Source organism: Oxyura jamaicensis, chromosome 5, assembly GCF_011077185.1.
Source record: "Oxyura jamaicensis isolate SHBP4307 breed ruddy duck chromosome 5, BPBGC_Ojam_1.0, whole genome shotgun sequence".
In the NCBI taxonomy this organism is placed as follows: domain Eukaryota; kingdom Metazoa; phylum Chordata; class Aves; order Anseriformes; family Anatidae; genus Oxyura; species Oxyura jamaicensis.
Window position 1 is genome coordinate 37921668 of NC_048897.1, and position 18954 is coordinate 37940621.

Consider the following 18954-nt stretch of genomic DNA (forward strand, 5'->3'; position numbering starts at 1 on the left):
CAAACCACAGACTGCTACAAGTGTCTTAAGCAAACCGTCATCGTATGCATCTTTGTGTTCTTCTAGGGTCTCTTTATGGGTCTCAGAAACAGAAATGTGAATCAGCTGGGAGTTTTGTATAACCCCTACATGGTCATTTTCTTCACATGGCATTCCCAAAAGGAACACTCAAGTATCTCAAAACTGTAAATGCACTGGACAGAGTATACACTGTCCTGATGGGAGACACTCATCTTCAAACACACTACAGAGTTACTCTCAGTAAGCAACTATGTGTAACGCCAGCTTTTTACTATCATTCCCCTTCCCTGACAGGGAATAGAGAGTTTTGAATTACCAAATAAAGCATTATTTTCTTCTATAACTGAGTTCCGCTTCATTCTGTATACAGAGTAATGTTACTCATAACTAATAATTCTTTCAAAAAGTTTGGTTTTTAGCTAACTTCTGCTCTACAGGGTCATGTTTGCATTGTTCACAGTGCCTACTATTCCCGATATGGGCTTTCACAGATATAAAACAAGTTTTCACAATATACCTGTCAAGAAAGGCAAAAAGAGCCAGAATAGGTTAAACCTCTACCTATTTTAAGTTACAAATGGGAGATACCAGGACATTTCTCCCCCCTCTACAATGCTCAGTATTATACAGCACTCCCCAGCATCAGTTGCAGCCATGAGATCTCAAGTGTATCACTGTAAATTGCCCTGAGTAGTCTCAAGCTGGTCATCAAGAAATGGATAACCACAGGCATAAAATATTATCATAGTAAAAGAGGCATGGGCCATAAATCCTGTCACAATGTATAGGCACAAATGAACTTAATAAAGGCTGTACATACCATAATATTATGACCTCAATGACACTATTATGCGTGTACAATTTTCATGTTATTCAACTGTTTTCCAGTACTGACTTAAATTATTTTAACATCTATAAAACAAACCCTACTATTGAAAGCACTGGTTTAAAACGAACAAAAAAAAAAAGCACACAGCTTCCAAAAGCAGTACTTCCATCTTTTTAAGGAGTTACTACTCAAGAAACATAGATGATTTTGCAGTCCACTAACACACAACAGAAACCAGTGTGGAGAATGGCCTGAGCTTGCATTTCTCAAATGCATAAGGGAACGGACCTAGTTTTCACCAATTTTCAGCTGGAGCTTGGTATTTAACTTGTGCCTCTCTAAAACATCCAGGAGAGCATTACACAGAAGCTTCCTTAAGTTCCCAGGACACAGCAGTTTTATCAAAAACACTGGAGAACATTAGGCTACACCAAACTAAAAGAAACAAACCCCTCTGGATTTTAACACTTGGCTACTTGCATCTTTGATTATACCTTATAAAAAAAAGCATACAGTAACACACCTCCACCTCAAGCAGCAGCATGCTAGCAGTATACTAACAGTATCTACTATGGTTTTAAATACTGTGTATGAGAAAATTACCTGGTAAATGTGTGAGCTATATGGAAGTCTCTAGAAACTATACTAATGTTACCTTAGAACAATTTGCAAGACAGAACTTTACCACGGTACAAATTGTTTCCGCAGCAATCTGAAAAGGACTGACAGCATGATGAGGACTCTCAGCGGTTTTGATGAGAATAAATCTTAAGTAGCACTATTTTAATCAAATGACTCATGACATGTTCAACAGCAGATTCTCCGATATTACCACGAGAAATCTACTTAAAAGACAACACTGCAACAGCAAGTCATTCGAGTGACAGCAAGGAAAAGTCACACAACTTTATTGCAAGAATACCTGTACCAGATGATCTTATTTCAGAAAAGCTTTTTATGCTTCTCAGAGCCAAATTTCAATGTTCATTCTCATAAAAACTGATACACATCTCTACTATTTTCAAGGCAGAAATATTTAGTCAGCAGTGCATTCCCCACACAGGAAACAGACATGCACAGCCACCAAAGATTTGCCCCCAAATGCAATAGGTTTTAAATTATGCAAGAACTGAAAGAAAATACAATGTATGCATATATAAAATACACAAGATTGATCCTTATGATTTATTGAAAGGAACAAAATAAACATATAAGGTTAAAGAAAAAAGGATGCACTAATGGCAGATTGATATGGATAGCAGGCTTGAGATGAGCAAGACATTTCATGCCAGCAATTTATATCACATTTTCACTTAATTTGTGAGGCAGAAAAATACAACTGGGGGTTAAGACTTTCCTTTCATTAATGCCTTTTTCATGAATAATAATTTAGTAATACACACTATCGTACATAACAATTCAGCAAGTCATTCAGCTATGCCGAAAGTACACTCTTATTGAAAGCCAACGAATTAAAAACAAAGTGATCTTTGCTTCTTTTTTCTGTGTAAATGCAAAACACATTAAGCCATTGCATCATGCCAGCCAACTCTAACAGAGAAAAAAAAAAACAAGCAATTCTTTTTGTTTATAGCACACAGAATGGTTTCTGTGGACTTTTAAACCCATCAAAACTTGACACTTATATATAGAAAATTTTAAAGCAGTGTTTTAAGTGCTAACATAAGTACTAACATAAGTTCTTTAACTACCTTTTTTTTTTTTTTTACTGTCATTGTAAGAATAATCATGAGACAACAATACTGAAAGACTCAAAGGCACAAGATATATAATGATTTGAATACGTTTCACTTTGCTCTGGCATGATAATATGCCTTATGACTTATTTCCTCTGAAATTTTCTTTGTTAAAATAGGCCATATATTTAAACTAGCTGAAAAAAATCTGGAGGCAGGACTCTGGCTGTGCAGATACCTGTCCATATAAATTAAAATTCAGGATGTGACAAAGTCAGAGAGGCATACAGCTCTAACAGCTAAAAATGGAGAATAAAAAGCCAAACAAAACCCTTTAAGATCAAACAACAGCATTCTGAAGAAGCGTTTTCAATTTTTATTGTCCACCACTAAATTACCAAAGATGATGCATTCTCTGTCAGATTTCCTTAGATGTCAGACAAGCAAGAATCTACAAGGGACTTTTTTCAATGTTGTTATTTACCTAAGGACAAGTTCCTTGTCCCATTAAACAGGCAAATAAGAGATTATAAATATGAAAGGCAGGAGAGGGAAAGCTGCATCTTAAAATGTACTTTCTATCAGCATTTTGCTTTTCTGGTGTGTTCTGTTTGGTTTGGTTGGTTTTGAGTTTTTCTTTTTGACCTTTTTTTTTTTTTAAAAAAAAAAAACAAAACTTTGGCTTCCTTAAAAAATAAAAACTATTCAAGTAATTAGGTATGGCAAGAGATCCATGCCTGATTTTTTTTCCCCTTCAAGGAAGTAAGTTGTTAAATGTGGGCTTTCATTAGTCAGACAATCTACCAGTGGTTAAGCATGTGTCTCATTTTTAATTGTTACCAAAATTAAGGTAAATTTTCTTCTTCAAAGTTTATTTGAAAGCATTGCATGCTCCTGAAGCCTCCTCAACTGATCAACCACTAGCTGCCTGGTTCATCCTCATAGTTCCTTCTTAAATACAGGATTGCATTTGCTATTCTCTCCAGTTTCCTGTATCACCTCTGACTCATTAGTTCCAGTAAGAGTCTTTGCTACTGACCTCCAATTTCACGTCCCAATTCTTTCAGAATTCTCAGGGGGGGAAGAAAGGGATGAAACTGTACAAGTTCCAGCTTCTTCGACTGAACAGTCGCCTCTTTTCAGTCTGCTCTTTCAATACAGAAAAATAAATGTTCTTTTTCCAAACCCTGTCTCCGATCAGACATCCCACTTTCCAATCAGTATTCCTTATATGTGTCCTTTGCAGAAACTGAAGTAAAATATTAATTAGAGTTTGGAGTCATTTGTAGAAACTCTCTAGTCTTCTGTGCACAGTAACCCCATATCTTTTTCTCCAATCTTACAGGAATGTGCTCAGTCTGGGAGAATAACATTGTACATCTTATACAATATTCTTTGAAAGATCTAAATTTCTCAATCTTAGCTTTATCAGAATACTTTATGACCTTTAGATTATTCTTTCTTATGTAACAAGATTTTGAACTAATCACCTAAATCTAACATTCATCCTACCAATTTTCCTTCCTTCATTTGAATTTATGTATCAGATTCTAAATATCCTCCACACATAAGTCTTTAAGCTGTTCAATCCTATGGAATTCTCCGTCTAGCTCTTTTAAGCTTGTTCCTGGAGAAATTTTCTATATAGACTTCTTTAGTAGTTTCTTTAACAGTTTTATACTATTAATTGTGATTACCAAAAAAAAAAAAAAAAATTAACATTTTCAACACATTTTTCATAAACTAGTCATGTTGCTGTAAAGTTAATTTCATTAATTTCTTGAAATAAATTAGGATTAAGATAAAAATTAATGATTAATTTTTAACTGCTTTAGCCGCATAAAATGAATATGCCTAAATGCTCACATACTCGCATTTTCTATATAAGTACTTAAAATAATTTATACATAATATTTTATAAATCTACATGACAATATTTTCTTGTTTCTAGTTATTCCTCTGTGTTCATTAGTGGCCTGTAGTGGCACACCAGATTACTGCAGCATGTACTCAGGATCCACATGTACTGCCTCTTTTTCATTCAGTCTGCCAACTGTGCTTAAAGTGGCATTTATTGAAATCAGAAGCAGAAATAGTTGAGAAGAAAAAAGCAGTAATAATCTCAGTGTAGAGAAACATACGACCCAGAAAAGTGTATGACTTTTTTTTTTTTTTAATAAAAAAAGTTTAGATTGAAGTAAATAAGCCAAGTGGACATGCATAAGCCAACATAGCCACTTTCCTGTTGTCTCCTTCGTCGTTTTAAAAGCTTTAACTAGAAAGGATAAACAGCTAGGGACATGAATTCAATTGGCAGGAAGTCTGAAAATTCCACATTAGCAAGGCTATAAAGCAACTGCAAATGAAAAGGATTTAAGTGAAAACAAAGAAACTGGAGTTTCAAAAAACATATACTGAATAGAACAAGGACAAGGCAGAGAAGTCAAGTAAACAATTTGCTCCCAAAGCAAACAAGCAACTTATTAATAATTTTATTAACAGTGGCATACTTTCAGCGATTTTGTTCTGTGGATGTCAAGTGTTACTGATTACTCCAATGGGGAAGTTTATTGCAATGATAGCTACTTAATGCAATGTAAAGGTCTCCAACTCTGATTAAAAGGCTACTAACTCTGATTTCCTTGTATTTTCCTCTGAGAGACAGGTCAGAAGACAAGAATGTATAACACATTATTTTCATACCAAAAAAATAAACTAGCATGATTTTAATGGTGATAATGTGTACAAAACCAAACTAGGCATACAGGAACACAAGAAGAAAAATGCAAATTAAAAGAAAAATGTAAGTATTAAATTATACAAAGCCATTGCATGAAGAAAAAGCTATTCAAAAATAACTTCCACAGGAGAAACATCAGCACATGCAGATACCATTTCTAATCATCTTAGTTTGACTTTTTAACAAATAAGCCTTAAAAATGATACAAACAAGGCCTCACAGCTACTATCTGAAAAAAAAAAAAAACACCATACCAAGTGTCTATACAGAACTACCAATCACATACACTTAAGCACAGTATCATTTAACTTTGTGCGTTTTGAATATTTTCTTTAGTTACTCTGTTGCCTTGTAACAGACTATACCTAAAAGATTGTAATCAGTTAAAACAGTATCTACAGCCATCACTTAACGTGCGTAGAAGGCTTCAATTCATTCTGCTTCGCATTACTGTAGATCATTTAACTATCAGATATTTGGGAAACTTTGCACTCTGCTGAACTCCACAGAGAAGAACTTTAAAACAGTATCACAGCTTTTATTTAGCATTAGCTGTATCGCAGTATATCAGCAATACCTAAAAGCTCACATCAGATAAGGCTTTCAACTGCCAGAATAAAGATAGCTCTTGCCTAAAAATAGAGCAACGTGTAAACAGATGCCACAAGATGCCCTCTTTTTCATTTTTCTTCAAATTGTTCCCAAACAAGCCCTTTCATCTGCATGAATCAATTTGTCTAAGGTAACGTCAACCCCCACCCACATCTTCAACTTCACAGAACTTAATAGTAAAACAACAGAGCAGTTCCCAAAATTGCCCTCCCCAACAAACAAACAACAGACCAAACAGTTCTCTTATCTTGTCCATATTTTTAGGACAAGTCACTAATGGAAAGACACAGGCTGCTTGGACAGGTGCCTGCCACCACACACGCACCACATACCACGTGGAAAATACTTGAAGTATTTCAGATTACTAATAATGAAACCTGTCATTTCATCCCCTGTAAGGTGAAAGGCATCTAATGAACACCTGTAACTTGCACCCTCACCAATAGACAGCTACTTTTTAGAAGGATGTCATTTTTAGATTCACCAGAATTAGGTTGCCACCTATACAAAGTTTAACGTAAAATTAAATACACATTGAGGAAAACAGCCTCCATTCTTATTCTGATAGGATTAAAACTACAGAACAAGATAATTCAAACTTTTACTTATCAACGCAGAAGGCATGCAAGTACCTTCAGACCATTTTCTTCATTTTTTGTGAGAGCAATCCTAAGGATGACAGTTGAAATGCAGACACACAGCTCTGGACAACAGAGGTCAAGTTTTCAACGAGGCCTGACTCTTCTGTGGTACCATTTAATACAGTTCTCCAGCAAGAGCCTGCCATTCCAAATATTCCTGACATGTTGCTGTGATTATAGACAGTTTTATTCATGCTCTCATTCCTTCCAGTAAATATATATCCTAGGACAAAGAACTGAGAAGTCAGCAGTAACACACATTGCTCCAATCTCAACTTAAGCATGAGTGCAAGAAATGATAGGGACCCACAACTCCTGACATGACACAGTTAACATGCAAACTTTGCTATAAGATCTTAACAGGTGTCTAGATTCTTAATAAATTCTGAAAAATAGTCACTCTGCTATGGAAGAAGACGGTGGGGGAGGGAGCAGGGTAAACTGCACAGTATTAAAATACAGTCACAAAAATAGCTAAATATACTAACTGAATGCATATCCCCAGATCTTTCACTTGCAACAGCTACTGCAAGGTCTACTGCCTTTGGTCAAGTTGATTTTACACACTTAAGATGCAGTGCTTGCACAACTGTTCTTGTTATTAACAAAAAAGTTCTAGAATTTCCTAAAAAATGATATTTACAAAGAGGTTTCTATGTTATTAAACTAATGGTTGCATATGTACAAGTTCTCCGTAACTCTGTAACAGTAGCTGAGATATTTGCAAAAAAAAAAAAAAAAAAAAACTAACCACAAAACACAGTAGGCTAAGATGATCTTGAACTGGTCAACTGACCAATATCATACTTCAATTTCTATTCTGCTGTTTATTCATTAAAGAGGATACAACCTCTTTTGGGCACAACAATATGTTGAAAATTAAGATGACGTTCAGAGCCTCATCAAAATTTTGTTGACAGTATTTACAAAAGAAAAGCCTAACAGGGATATACCCCATTGTAAAGTAATGTGTGGTTCTTTCAGAAACCTCTCGCAAGAAGTAGAGGATTTTTGCTTACTGCAATCTCCAGGATGCTTCTCAAGAGAGGAGATGACACAAGAACATCTAGGAAGGTTGCAGATTGTCTCTTTTTTGAGGCTTTTGCTGACCTCTGTTTGGAACGATGCAGGTATGACTGAGTGTCAGGGCAAGTAACTAGAGGACCTCTTCAAGTCCATTCCAGTCCTGTTTTCAGGGATTCTGTGTCACCACAAACTGACATTTCAGATGGTCACTTCCTAAAAAGCAAACAGAACTAGCTCCATTCTGATCAGGCCATGTGCACTTACTGCTGTCCAGTAGTTGGCCAACAGCAACCTCTGACAAACCTAGGACACTAGTCTCAGCTATGATATGCTTAACACTAAAAGTTTAGTGCCCTGATCATCTTGAATTCTTAAGAATGTACCTCACATTATTATTAACATTACATTTTAAACAAGGCAACAAGCATTTCTTTACCAATAAAAATGATACTAGTCTTGCTACAAAATGCCCTTTGTAGTACACATTAGGTGTCCACATTTGGTTTCCTGAAGTTTGCAGGAATCTTTTAATCAGTTCTTGAAATAGTTTGAAGCCCACTGAGACCCAAGATGTTTCTGGAGCAAACTGACTATTAGAGCATGATGAAGACAGAGAGATGTGCTTCCTCAGTTGTTCTTCTTCACATACACGCACTGTTAATTCCATTATCAACCTGTTAAAGCAGTCTTTTCTAAGAGTTGTTATTCATAAAAATTACCCTGTTAATCTGGGTGAAAATGGCTACGGGTGATGAGCCTAAGGACTACCTGCTATGATTAAGACTATCCCACACCAAGAAAAGTTTGCTAATCTGTGCATAAAGAAGAAAGGGTATGGAGGGTAGCAATGTTTGACAACGGTACCAAGAGTTATTTCAGAGGTACCGTCTAAAGATGGTAGGAGGAGGTCAGGCTTCTACTAGTCTGAGCTTGAAGAGAAACCACTAAATTCACTTTGCATTTCAAATGCAATTGTTGCAACATTAAGGTGACCTCAGACTTACAGTAGTAGGAAAGAAAAAAAAAAATCAGGAATGGGACTGGTCTTTGTACATACACATATACACACAGCCTTTAAATATCCAGCCAATGTTTCCATCAGCAGGAGGCAGAAATGCTCACATAAATGCGTAACTCTGAGTATTTCATTTCTGCCAACCACACTCAAACCATTAATGAAACTCTTCCAAACATCATTGCTGCACATTCCTGGGAATATGCAACATATATATCTGAATATTAAAGCTTCCTTGCCCCTACTACCAACTACTGAAATTGAACAGCAGGAGTTGAACTGTCAAACCTTTTGAATTTAACTTTTTTAAAAACATTACTTCAGAAACAGGAAGATATAATCTCAGGTGATCTAATGGCTTAATAAATTTTGTGAAAGAATCTCTACAACCCCTAAATGTGAAAATCAAAAACCTTTGCTGCTCTTTTCAGTGATGCAGCAGCTTATGGAATTATAGCCTCACTGCTAGCTGTTAATGGTTGATAACACCCCAAATTTCATATCAAAACTAACTTATAGCATTTACAGACCATGATGACAGTCCGCCCTCACAATTATCCCAATATACTCAAAAGTGCATCCAATATGAATAGTGACAAAAACGTATAAACATGCTAAGAATAACAAAACCCATTACTTTTGGTCTGTGTGCATATCTGTGAATTTGCATTTAAACAAAGGGGAAACAAAACCTTTAGGATTGACAACACAGGACATGCTAAGAATAATAAAAACTATTACGTTCGGTCTATGTGCATGTCTTTGAATTTGCTTTTAAACAAAGGGGAAACAAAACCTTTAGGATTGTCAACACAGGACATGCTGCTAGTTACAGATAGCAATCCTACAACATCCTACAGATCTCCATCATCATGCTGAAACCCACAATAAAACAGTAAACATCTTCCTGTCTTAAAAATTACAGTGGCTTGACTATGAGAGAAAGAAACTAGAAGAGTCAATGCTAAAATGCACAGATAGCCTAAAGCATCGTATTCAATAATATACTGCCATTGCAGTTTTTTGAGAAATTTGTCAAAATATAGTCTCAAAATGTAATAAATTTATAAAGTTCACATCTTCAGTTAGATCATATCTTTCACAAACTGTATTATATTATTATATCTTCACAAATCAAGCCATTTATTTTCCGTTTTTTGAGAGCATATCTTCAGCCAGTGCTTTAAGCAACAATATCTGACCTATAATTTTGCTGTTGGTTGGAAAAGTAGTGAAGAATACCATGGTATACAATACAAAAGCAATGCATCTTCCTAAAGAATGTTCCAATTACTAAGAACTCATCCAGAAAACAAAACTATACTTAAGAGTAACATTCAACTTAGAAAAACAGTGCATCTTACCCCCTGTTCCAAGAACTTTCAAGAGTTCAAAGTTTTCAATGCCAACTTTCTCTGCGTGGCCTGTCAAATTCGCTGAAGGGAAAAAAAGAACATGTCAGATATGTAATACACTGAAACATCATTTTGACATATTACTGTAGGTTCAGTAAAAACAAGTTAGCAACCGAATGAAATAAGCAATGCTAAGAGGACATTCCACCAGCATACTGTACTAGAAATTGAAAAGCATGGGAGAGCAACATTTTCTTGCTCCTATTGATCTTCACTGAATCCAAACTGAAGCCCACCTAGTCCAAACACGTAATGTGATCACATTGCTCAGGGGCACGACCAGCAGAGCCATTAACAACCCCAAGGACTAAGACCCACAACATTCCCTTGGCAAACTGTTTCAGATATTTAACCACCCCCACCACAGTCATGTTTTCTTTCCCTAATATTAAATTGGCATTTCCCATGTTCCATTATCTTTCATCCTATCATTGTGCACCACTGAGAAAAGTCTAGAACCACCTTATCTGTAATCCAGTCACACAGTCGCAGACAGCAATCACATCTTCCTTAGCACCCTGAATACTGTCACGTCCCCAGAGTATATGGGATGATGCAGAGCTCCCATCACTATTCACGCATTTAATATAGAATTATTAAACCTTAAAAGACTTTCTGTTACTACTGAGAAAGACCTTGAGTCTACTAGACCAACACCTATTGGTCTAGAGCCCTATTTGAAAGAAAGGGTTTATTTTTTTTTTGCCTTTATAAGCTGCTGAAAGAAAGCATTAAGCAGCTCCAATCTTTTCCATCTTTCATTCCTACCATAACATTCACCAGCCAGTTGTATCAACGTGACTGCAGCACATGCAGCAAAACTGCTCAGTGAAACGATCCAGATTAAAAGCAGTAAGCCAAAAAAGTAAAGAAGTTTGATTATTCTAAGCCAAGTTCAGTTCCTGATCCACTTAAATGAGCAGCTGCATAAACAGTTTTACTAGCACAATTAAGGATGCAGCACCAAGCAGCAGAAGCTCCACAGGCTGTCATGGCTGCTAAAAGAATGCCTCACAACAGAGCTTCATGCCAAACTGTATGGCTAAAGGCTAGTTAAAAAAAAAAAAAAAAAAAAAAAAGGAAAGGAAAGATATGCAAGAAGTTTTCAGTAGCAGAAACACAGATTTCAAGTATGAAGATCTCTTAACCATAAAAGGAAAACTTTGACAGGAGATGATGAAATTAACTTATCCCATTCATCAAAGCCTATTAGAATTTGTTATATCCGAGAAAATTCATCAAGACACTTAGCTTTCTGAATTCATTATCACAATTTAAGTTCACCATTCACCAAACTGTAGTAACTCAACAGCTCAAAACAAACAGAAAACTAAGCTTCAGAATGACATCTCTGCGAAGTATAAACAAGTATTAAAAAAAACAACCCACTAAACATGTGAAAAATCAAATTCATAACTTGTTCCAATAATCCTAGGGGTCTGTACACATACACAAAATGCATCTAGTGGGGATGGGGTAACATTAGTGCTCTCATGCCAGGCATGGATGAAATCTCATCTGAAGTATTACTTTCAATTCCTATCATTCATTTTTACAAGGGATTAATCAAACTTGGAGTAAGTGCAGACAGAACACTTGAAATTATTAGGAGATTAGAAAGCCAAAAAGAGCTTTCAGATTTTTTTCTTGTACAAACAGAAGCATACATAACAATGACTTCTGCAAATCTGACGGAGTCTACAAGTTATTCTAATATTATATGCAATAAAAAGACATATCAAAGAAATTATTATTGGAACCGATCACAAAAAGAGCACTTTTCTATTTTAGTAACAGGTAGTAGGCAAGACTTAGTACCAGAATCCTCAAAAAATCAATTATTATGCATAACATGGGTTGAACTGAAGCTTGCTGTACAATTTTCACTGCAAACAGAACAAATACTGTTGCTAGTGCTACATCACCTTCACAAGTTAGCAGTAAGCTGTACCATCTACTAAGAGAGGAACAGCAGGTAAGGCAAAGCTAGATTGAGTGAATATCTGTAATAACTTCAACAAGTCACGTCACACTCAGAAAGCAATCTGTCTTGGAGCAGCTGAATATTACACACTACTCTTCTTAACAAGCACTGACAACAGAACTCAACAGTCAGTTTCAAAACTGCATTTCCGACCAGGAACAGCAGGAGTCATGAAACGATCCTAAGGAGACCGGTGTCAGTGGCCACAGTTTTAATGAAGCAGTGGGTGTCACTGAACAGATTCGAGACAGAACTTCTCTAGACATTAGCTAAATGAATGCTGGACTCAGACTAGTAAGAAACATTTCACTTCCATTATGCAGTGATCTTCCATTATGGAGTACTCCAAAAAGGTTTTTACCGTCTCATATCCTTTAAGAGCTGTCAGCAGAAGGCTTTATAATTAAATGCTCTTCTAGAAGGAGAAACAGTCATTTAGTGCTGCTGTGTTCTTGGAACTGAACAAGCAGACTGAGAGAATAGAACAAAGAAACACTCACTAACAACACGCCAGAGATTTGTAGGGCTATAGAGGCTATAATCCTAAAAAATAAAACAAATCCTGAACTCTGCCCATTAATTTGAGCTAACTATAAACTCAATTTAACTTGCATTCCACATTCAATAACACTAGAAAAACTTTTCCTACTTTTGTGAGATTAAATACTTGTGACAGTAAATAGTTGAATGATTATTATTTTGACCTACTACATACTTGTTCCAATGGGAACCATAATTTTGCACTATCCACTTAATCCCATTTTACTTCAGTTTAGAATGTTTAATTGCCCTAAAAAAATAGAAAGAAATGCCTTGCAAGTTATTGTAACATTATTTTTGTAGCAGAAATGGAAAAATCACAAATAAGCTTATTTCAATATTAAAAAAATCCCACCTCGTTATTTTCACGATACTGAGGAAAATGGCCATCCCACAAGACCAGACGGCTAAGAAGAGCTGCATAACACATGGAAGTATGATAGAGCACTTGGGACACACAAACTCTGTCGGAATTACTCTCCATAAAGAAAAGCAGAATTATCCCCTATCTTAAATGAAATAAAATCATTAATAATAAGTCTTCAAAGCTACAGGAAAAGATTAACAATTCCCCCAGGCAGTGTTTCTCCCAGCACTGCCATGCCAGGCAATGACTTGATCCAACAGCCTCTGCACTCAGTCCCTCCCTAAAGTCATCAGCCAAGAAACAGGCTGAAAAGCTTGTGGTTCTGGCACCACGTTCTTTCCAGAGATGCTGCTGGAGCAGTTCTTTGCCATCATGTGCTGAAAGTAGATGCACTTTTAGACATTGGGATGTGGTGTACCTTCTCCAGAACTAAGGTTGCTGTACTGATACTTCTTTGAACTTACTTTGAGGAGTGTAAACCCTAAAGATCAGTTCTATGCTCACCAGCCACTCAGTAAGAGCCCAAACAGCCACTGCAGACTTTTCACAAGGACTGCTTTCACAATTACAAGGTAACAGTTCCCAGGAGCTTGGAAACAGACGACTTTTTTCTCCGTGCCCTTTTTCTTCAAGTGCACTGACAGATTAGCTGAGAAGTACAAAGGAAGGGAACTGAAATTGGACATGAAGAAGGTACTGCCCAAGTCAATAGGACAAGAGTTTCTCCACAAGCAGTCTGAAGCTACACGTGGCACAACTGTATAAAAGACAGTGGTACATCAGGAACAAAAGAAAACAGCACAAGCAGCAGGATCACAGCACATTCTAGGGGACAAGCTAACTGCAAAGGTGCACCATTAGGAAAAGTTTCTGTTTACAGATTTTCTACGGTATGCAGGTGATGGTTACAGCAAGATACAAGTGATCAACCCAGAAACAGAGAAACAGACTGAAAGGAAAAGCCAGATATAATGGCCAACAATGAAAACAAAAACGAAATAATCATCCCAGTCCTGGTCATCACCTCCGAAGAAAGCAAATGTCTAGACAGACTCCCACGGTGAAGACAAACCTCCACATGCAGGGACACCAAAGCAGGAAGATCAGTACTGCTGTTCTTACCTCCAGGGAGGCAGAACAGTCTGACTCTGGGCATCAAGACAACATATTTCTGCTTGGTGGAGTACCTGCAGATGACACAGGACTTGGCACTGTCACCTGAGCAATACCTGAACCTTGAGATGGCCCAGCGTGAATGGAGAACTGTGCATGATGGTACTAAGTAGTGACTCTACTTGCTTTAAACTGTATTTTTATCATCTTAAATATATAATAATACAACAACAGTTGTTTTTAAGTTAAATGTGGTATCTCCTCTGTTTCTACACTCCATGTCTTACAGGTTTTGAAGCAGAAAGATGGAACTGGAGCCTCCTCTATCAAACTAGATCAAGGAGCCTTCAAAGACAAGCTCTGCCTGAAAGCTGCAACTCATCTCTGCTATTCTCAGCAATGTGAGACCAGCTCTGCTGGATTACTGAGCAGAACCATGAACCTCACACTCTAAGGCAGAGCAGAGAAAGCAAGAAAAAAAATAAGACAGGAGAAAATCTGCTGTATTTCAGATTACCAGGTGTCTGAAGCCTGCTACCATGATCAACTTGATTCTAACCCATTGCTTCAGGGAATGGTCCACCTTTACCCACAGAACTGATCTAACCTTTTAAGTCACAGCAACAAAGAACAAATGCTGGTTTTCAAAGTTGTAAGAACATAAAAATCAAGATCATCCCTTAGAGTCAACAGCGGGTGTTTTTCTTGAAACTGACCAAAACTCACATATTCTTGGCAGAGGAGGGAGGAATGGAGGGACACAACAACACACACAAAGCAAACCAAAAAGCACAAACACATCAACATATAACCAAAACCACACAACTGTTGCTCATTAGACACTGATGAAAATGCATCTAGGATGTTGTGCTGTTTTTCTGCTATATATATGTATACAATTACACTTTGATTGTAACTTGTTATAAAAACTGATAACTATTTGTGAAGGGAATTGAAAAATATTCCACGGTCCTTTAAACCTGAAAGACTACCACCAACTAATAATCGTCAGGTCATTGAACAAGAGTATCATGTAATCAGAAGGAGCCATCACACAAACTTTTGTTTCAAAGGACACCACACCTCAAGGACTACCTACATTTTTCTTAGGTTAGAAGAATTAGAGTAAAAATAAAACATGCCCACAGTTCTGAACTCACATCAAAGAAGGGAAAATACAACTCATGCTATCCTGAACTCTAGAATCACAAATAGGGTTAACAGTGGTGACAATTGTTCATCGTCTATATTACCAGATACTTAAGGACAAGGCCATTTGAGCTGAAAAATACTCAAGACCTCAGAGCCATTGATCCTATTCTAGAAGGCCTGGAAACCAAATCTTTACACAGCCAAAGATGACAAAAACCTTCTGAAGTACTAGCTAAGTGTAACACAGCATGTGGAAATTCAGAAGTATGAAATGCTGTGGGGAAGACAACAGGACACAATCACTACCATGGACTGAGGCTGCAGAAGACTATCCCACCAAAGTTACCATTTCTACATCAGAAACTGCAATGAAAATATAAGTGTGGGTATCTGAGATTAACACTGCAGACTGACAACAGTTTGAACTGGAAAATGCTCCATGTTAAAATCCATTTGCATTCATCAGCAGTCTCCTTTTGCTATTACAGAAGTGACTGAGCTATGAGGTCTGCCATTAATGTACGATGAATCACTATGAGGTCACCAAGATTCAACCCCAAAGCATCTCCATCATTAACCAGAAGCTCAAAGCGCGGTAACCGTATACATCATGTAACAGCCAAAAAAAAAAAAAGTAGTTAGGTAACATGCTAATGTATCAAGTTGCTATAATTGAATACCAAAGAATGAGTTGAAACAGCTAACTCAGAATAACAGCTGCCTAAAGACTGTGCATACCTTTTCAAACCAGAAGTGATATCCAAGAACAAGGTATGAATCAAATTTGGCCTTCTTTATCAACAGAGATTAGTATACCACTTCAAAGCAACAAAGAAGGAAAAGAAAATAAAAAGTCACAGTCTCTCTTTACAGTTTTAGAAGTACCGTATTAGCTTATGCAGACAATAACTAGGAAAGCTTAAGAATATCTTCAAAATGATGCTCTCTCAGGTAAAGCTTTTATGACTAACTGTTCAAGCCAGCATAAAATATTTATAAGTGTCAACAGTCACAATAGATCCCAAAACAAAACACAAACAATAAATACAATAACTGCAACGCAAGTCCTTCATTAACCAGGCCATCTGCCTTTTTACAGAACATGTCAGAAGCAAAGAGATCTTAGCAGAGCTTGCACTTCATCATTAGGATTGTACAATGGTGAAAAAAAAAAAAAAAAGAACACTTCCCAGAAGATATTGACAAATGATGCCAAGCAGCAAGGGAGATCCAACAGAAATATTTATGTCAAGAACAGAGCTACAAATCACACCCTCAGACACCCAGGCTGTCACATAAGTTTAAGCAACTCTGGAAAGTCTTTTCTGAATTGTGTCTTAAATAAGAGCCTAAAATGCATTGAAGCAGCATATAAGGTTCCCAAATCTTTTGTGGAATCCAGCATGAGCTTTTAAACCAACATATTTAAAATACTTTGGAACAAGTCTGAACAGCAGACTGACTGGTAGTCCTCATCCACATGAGACATTTCATAAAATATCGCTAGTCTAAGCAACGAGAGCTTAAAGGTATCAGGCCTTTTTATAGATCAATTTAGCCAGGCTTATTAGATTCCAAAGCCTGAAAAAAAAAAAAAAAAAAAAAAAATGGATCGATAGTCACTCTGCTCATTCATAATCAAAGCTGATTAAGTTACCAGAAGATAAATAACAGGAGATTCCTGGACTACAAAAAGCACCAATTCTGAAAGCATAAAATCCAGAGATTTAAGTAGTATTGAGGAATATTCATAAACTCACTCAAAAGCAATACTAGAGCACATATATTTTAGAGATTAAAAGAGAAAAGTTAAAACAATCTGAGCTTTGAAATATTCAACTATTAGTATCTCCCAATATCTAAACAATACACAGAATTAGTACAGTCAGATACAAAAACTGATACTTTTTAAATACTTTGTGTAAGAATCTTTAAACTTTCATAAACATGTTTCCTTCGAACAGTGAAAATAGAAAGAATACAGTAGAGGTGCCAGGTGTAGCTCCATCACAGAGGCTGAATTCTCTATTTAATGCATGATTTCATCATCTTTTTTAGGCACAGGAATCTCCACAAGGCCTTACGATGCAATAGGAACAAACAATGAGCTATCTTACAGTTTACAAATAAATCTATTCCAGTTTAAGTTCTCATTCAATAAAGGGTAACTCAGAATTTGTAATATTAAACCCTTCAAAGAGCCCATGAGTTATCTTAAGCCTTTCATAGTTCCATGTGCAATTATAAACTAGGCTGTTTGGCTCACATTGAAGTTCCAAATTATCCTGCTGCTCCAAACTGTCTGCAGCACCGCAGCCCATCGCTGGGTTGACTTCTGTGCTTCACATGCCTTTTCTCATGCCATACAGTACAGTCAGTGCAAACTGACGCAGGTTCTCCAGTCCAAAATCCTAAACATATACACTGCCTATCGCCCATACATTCATGTCTCATGTTTGCTTCAAAATCCCAGTTTTCTCATCCTTGCCCTCACTGGGCAATGCTGAAAGTGAGCACGCTCACTGCCAGATGGGCAGCCTCCTAGCTAGTCACATGTACTGAAGCTTCAGGATCCTTTAATCCTTCCCTCCCTCCTCACCTCCCCACCAAAATCAAGAACTATGAAAAAAGTAAGCAGAAGTAGAAAAAAAAAAAAAAAAAAATCACTTTTAGCAGTTAATTTTCTTCTTACTTATCCACATCACAGCTCTTTCCTCTGCCCATATCCTTCCCCATCACACATAAATTGTTCTCTAATAGGCTTTACCTTTGTCATTGTGCGGTTCCTTGGCACAACCAGGGAACAGAAAATGTAGAGGCAATTATAGTAGTTTTTCCACTGTAAATAATACATAGCTTCTCAGGTCTCCAAAACAGATGTGAAGCTGTAACAACTCTAAGGTCAGCCTTCAAGAATACATCCTTTTCCCTTATGCGATACAAGCAACAGATCATCCTGAAATTTTCATTTTCTTATTATTTTCACTGGAAAGCTTCAGTAACAGTCAAAGACAGTCACCAGTTCCTATCATTTGATCTTTGTTATGTTTTTTCTTCGACTTCCTGACAAGAGACGGGGATTCCACTTTCCCCACAAGCTCACTTCCTTCCCAGTGTAAGCAAAAAGAGCTGGTGGCTATTCTGAAGTGGCTGAGTTGTGAGTTTCTACTGAGGAAAAAAGGGTTTGTGTGACAATCTCTTCCAAAGATTAAAAAATAAAAATAAAGTAAATCAGTTGCTAAATACATTAGGGAAAAAAATCACTATTAATGGAAATGTGTTCTAAAAGTCACTGCTGTGTCTAATCTGTGAAACAACCAACCAAAGGAAAAATTACTGAAGCAAACGCACGTATACAGCTTGCCCACCAGTATGAGGAAAATCTGATTCTTTTCAACATTAAAATAAAAAATACATACACAGAGCAGTACCCAATCATGGTAATCTAGCAAAGTACATGGCATCTCAGAGAGGCACTCAAGTGTGCACCACAGCTCCTTCCCTATCACAGAAGGAATCTACCCACCTGTGAACTGATGTTTTTTCAGCACTTGCTTTTTGGTCAAGCAATAGAGAATGACTTTCAGTGCCATAAGAACATGGGATATAGAGCTAAAATTAAGGCAGATCCTATCAAAGACAGGATTATAAATTCAAAGCCAAAGTTTAAAGGAGACAAACCACAGTATGATAAGGTTAACAAGCAGCCGAGTGCTGCGTAGAAATAACACTATGTACGCTGCAGCTGTGCATTTTCATATGCTGCAATACTGGCTTGAAGGTAACAGCAATCATCTGTTTT

General features: G+C 36.8%; 1 protein-coding gene and 1 long non-coding RNA gene across 2 annotated transcripts in view; both read right to left on the bottom strand.

The window, feature by feature from the left end:
- RPS6KA5 (ribosomal protein S6 kinase A5) overlaps positions 1-18954 on the bottom strand; it is an 85634-nt gene that overhangs the window by 63777 nt on the left and 2903 nt on the right. Inside the window, exon 2 of the mRNA XM_035327269.1 lies at positions 9946-10017. Within this exon, the coding sequence (XP_035183160.1) occupies positions 9946-10017 (72 nt within the window). The remainder of the gene's footprint in view (positions 1-9945; positions 10018-18954) is intronic.
- On the bottom strand, positions 8891-9938 carry LOC118167640. Its single transcript, XR_004751215.1, has 2 exons — positions 9378-9938; positions 8891-9273 (listed from the first exon to the last, which is right to left on the bottom strand). It is a non-coding gene; the product is annotated as an uncharacterized LOC118167640 (long non-coding RNA).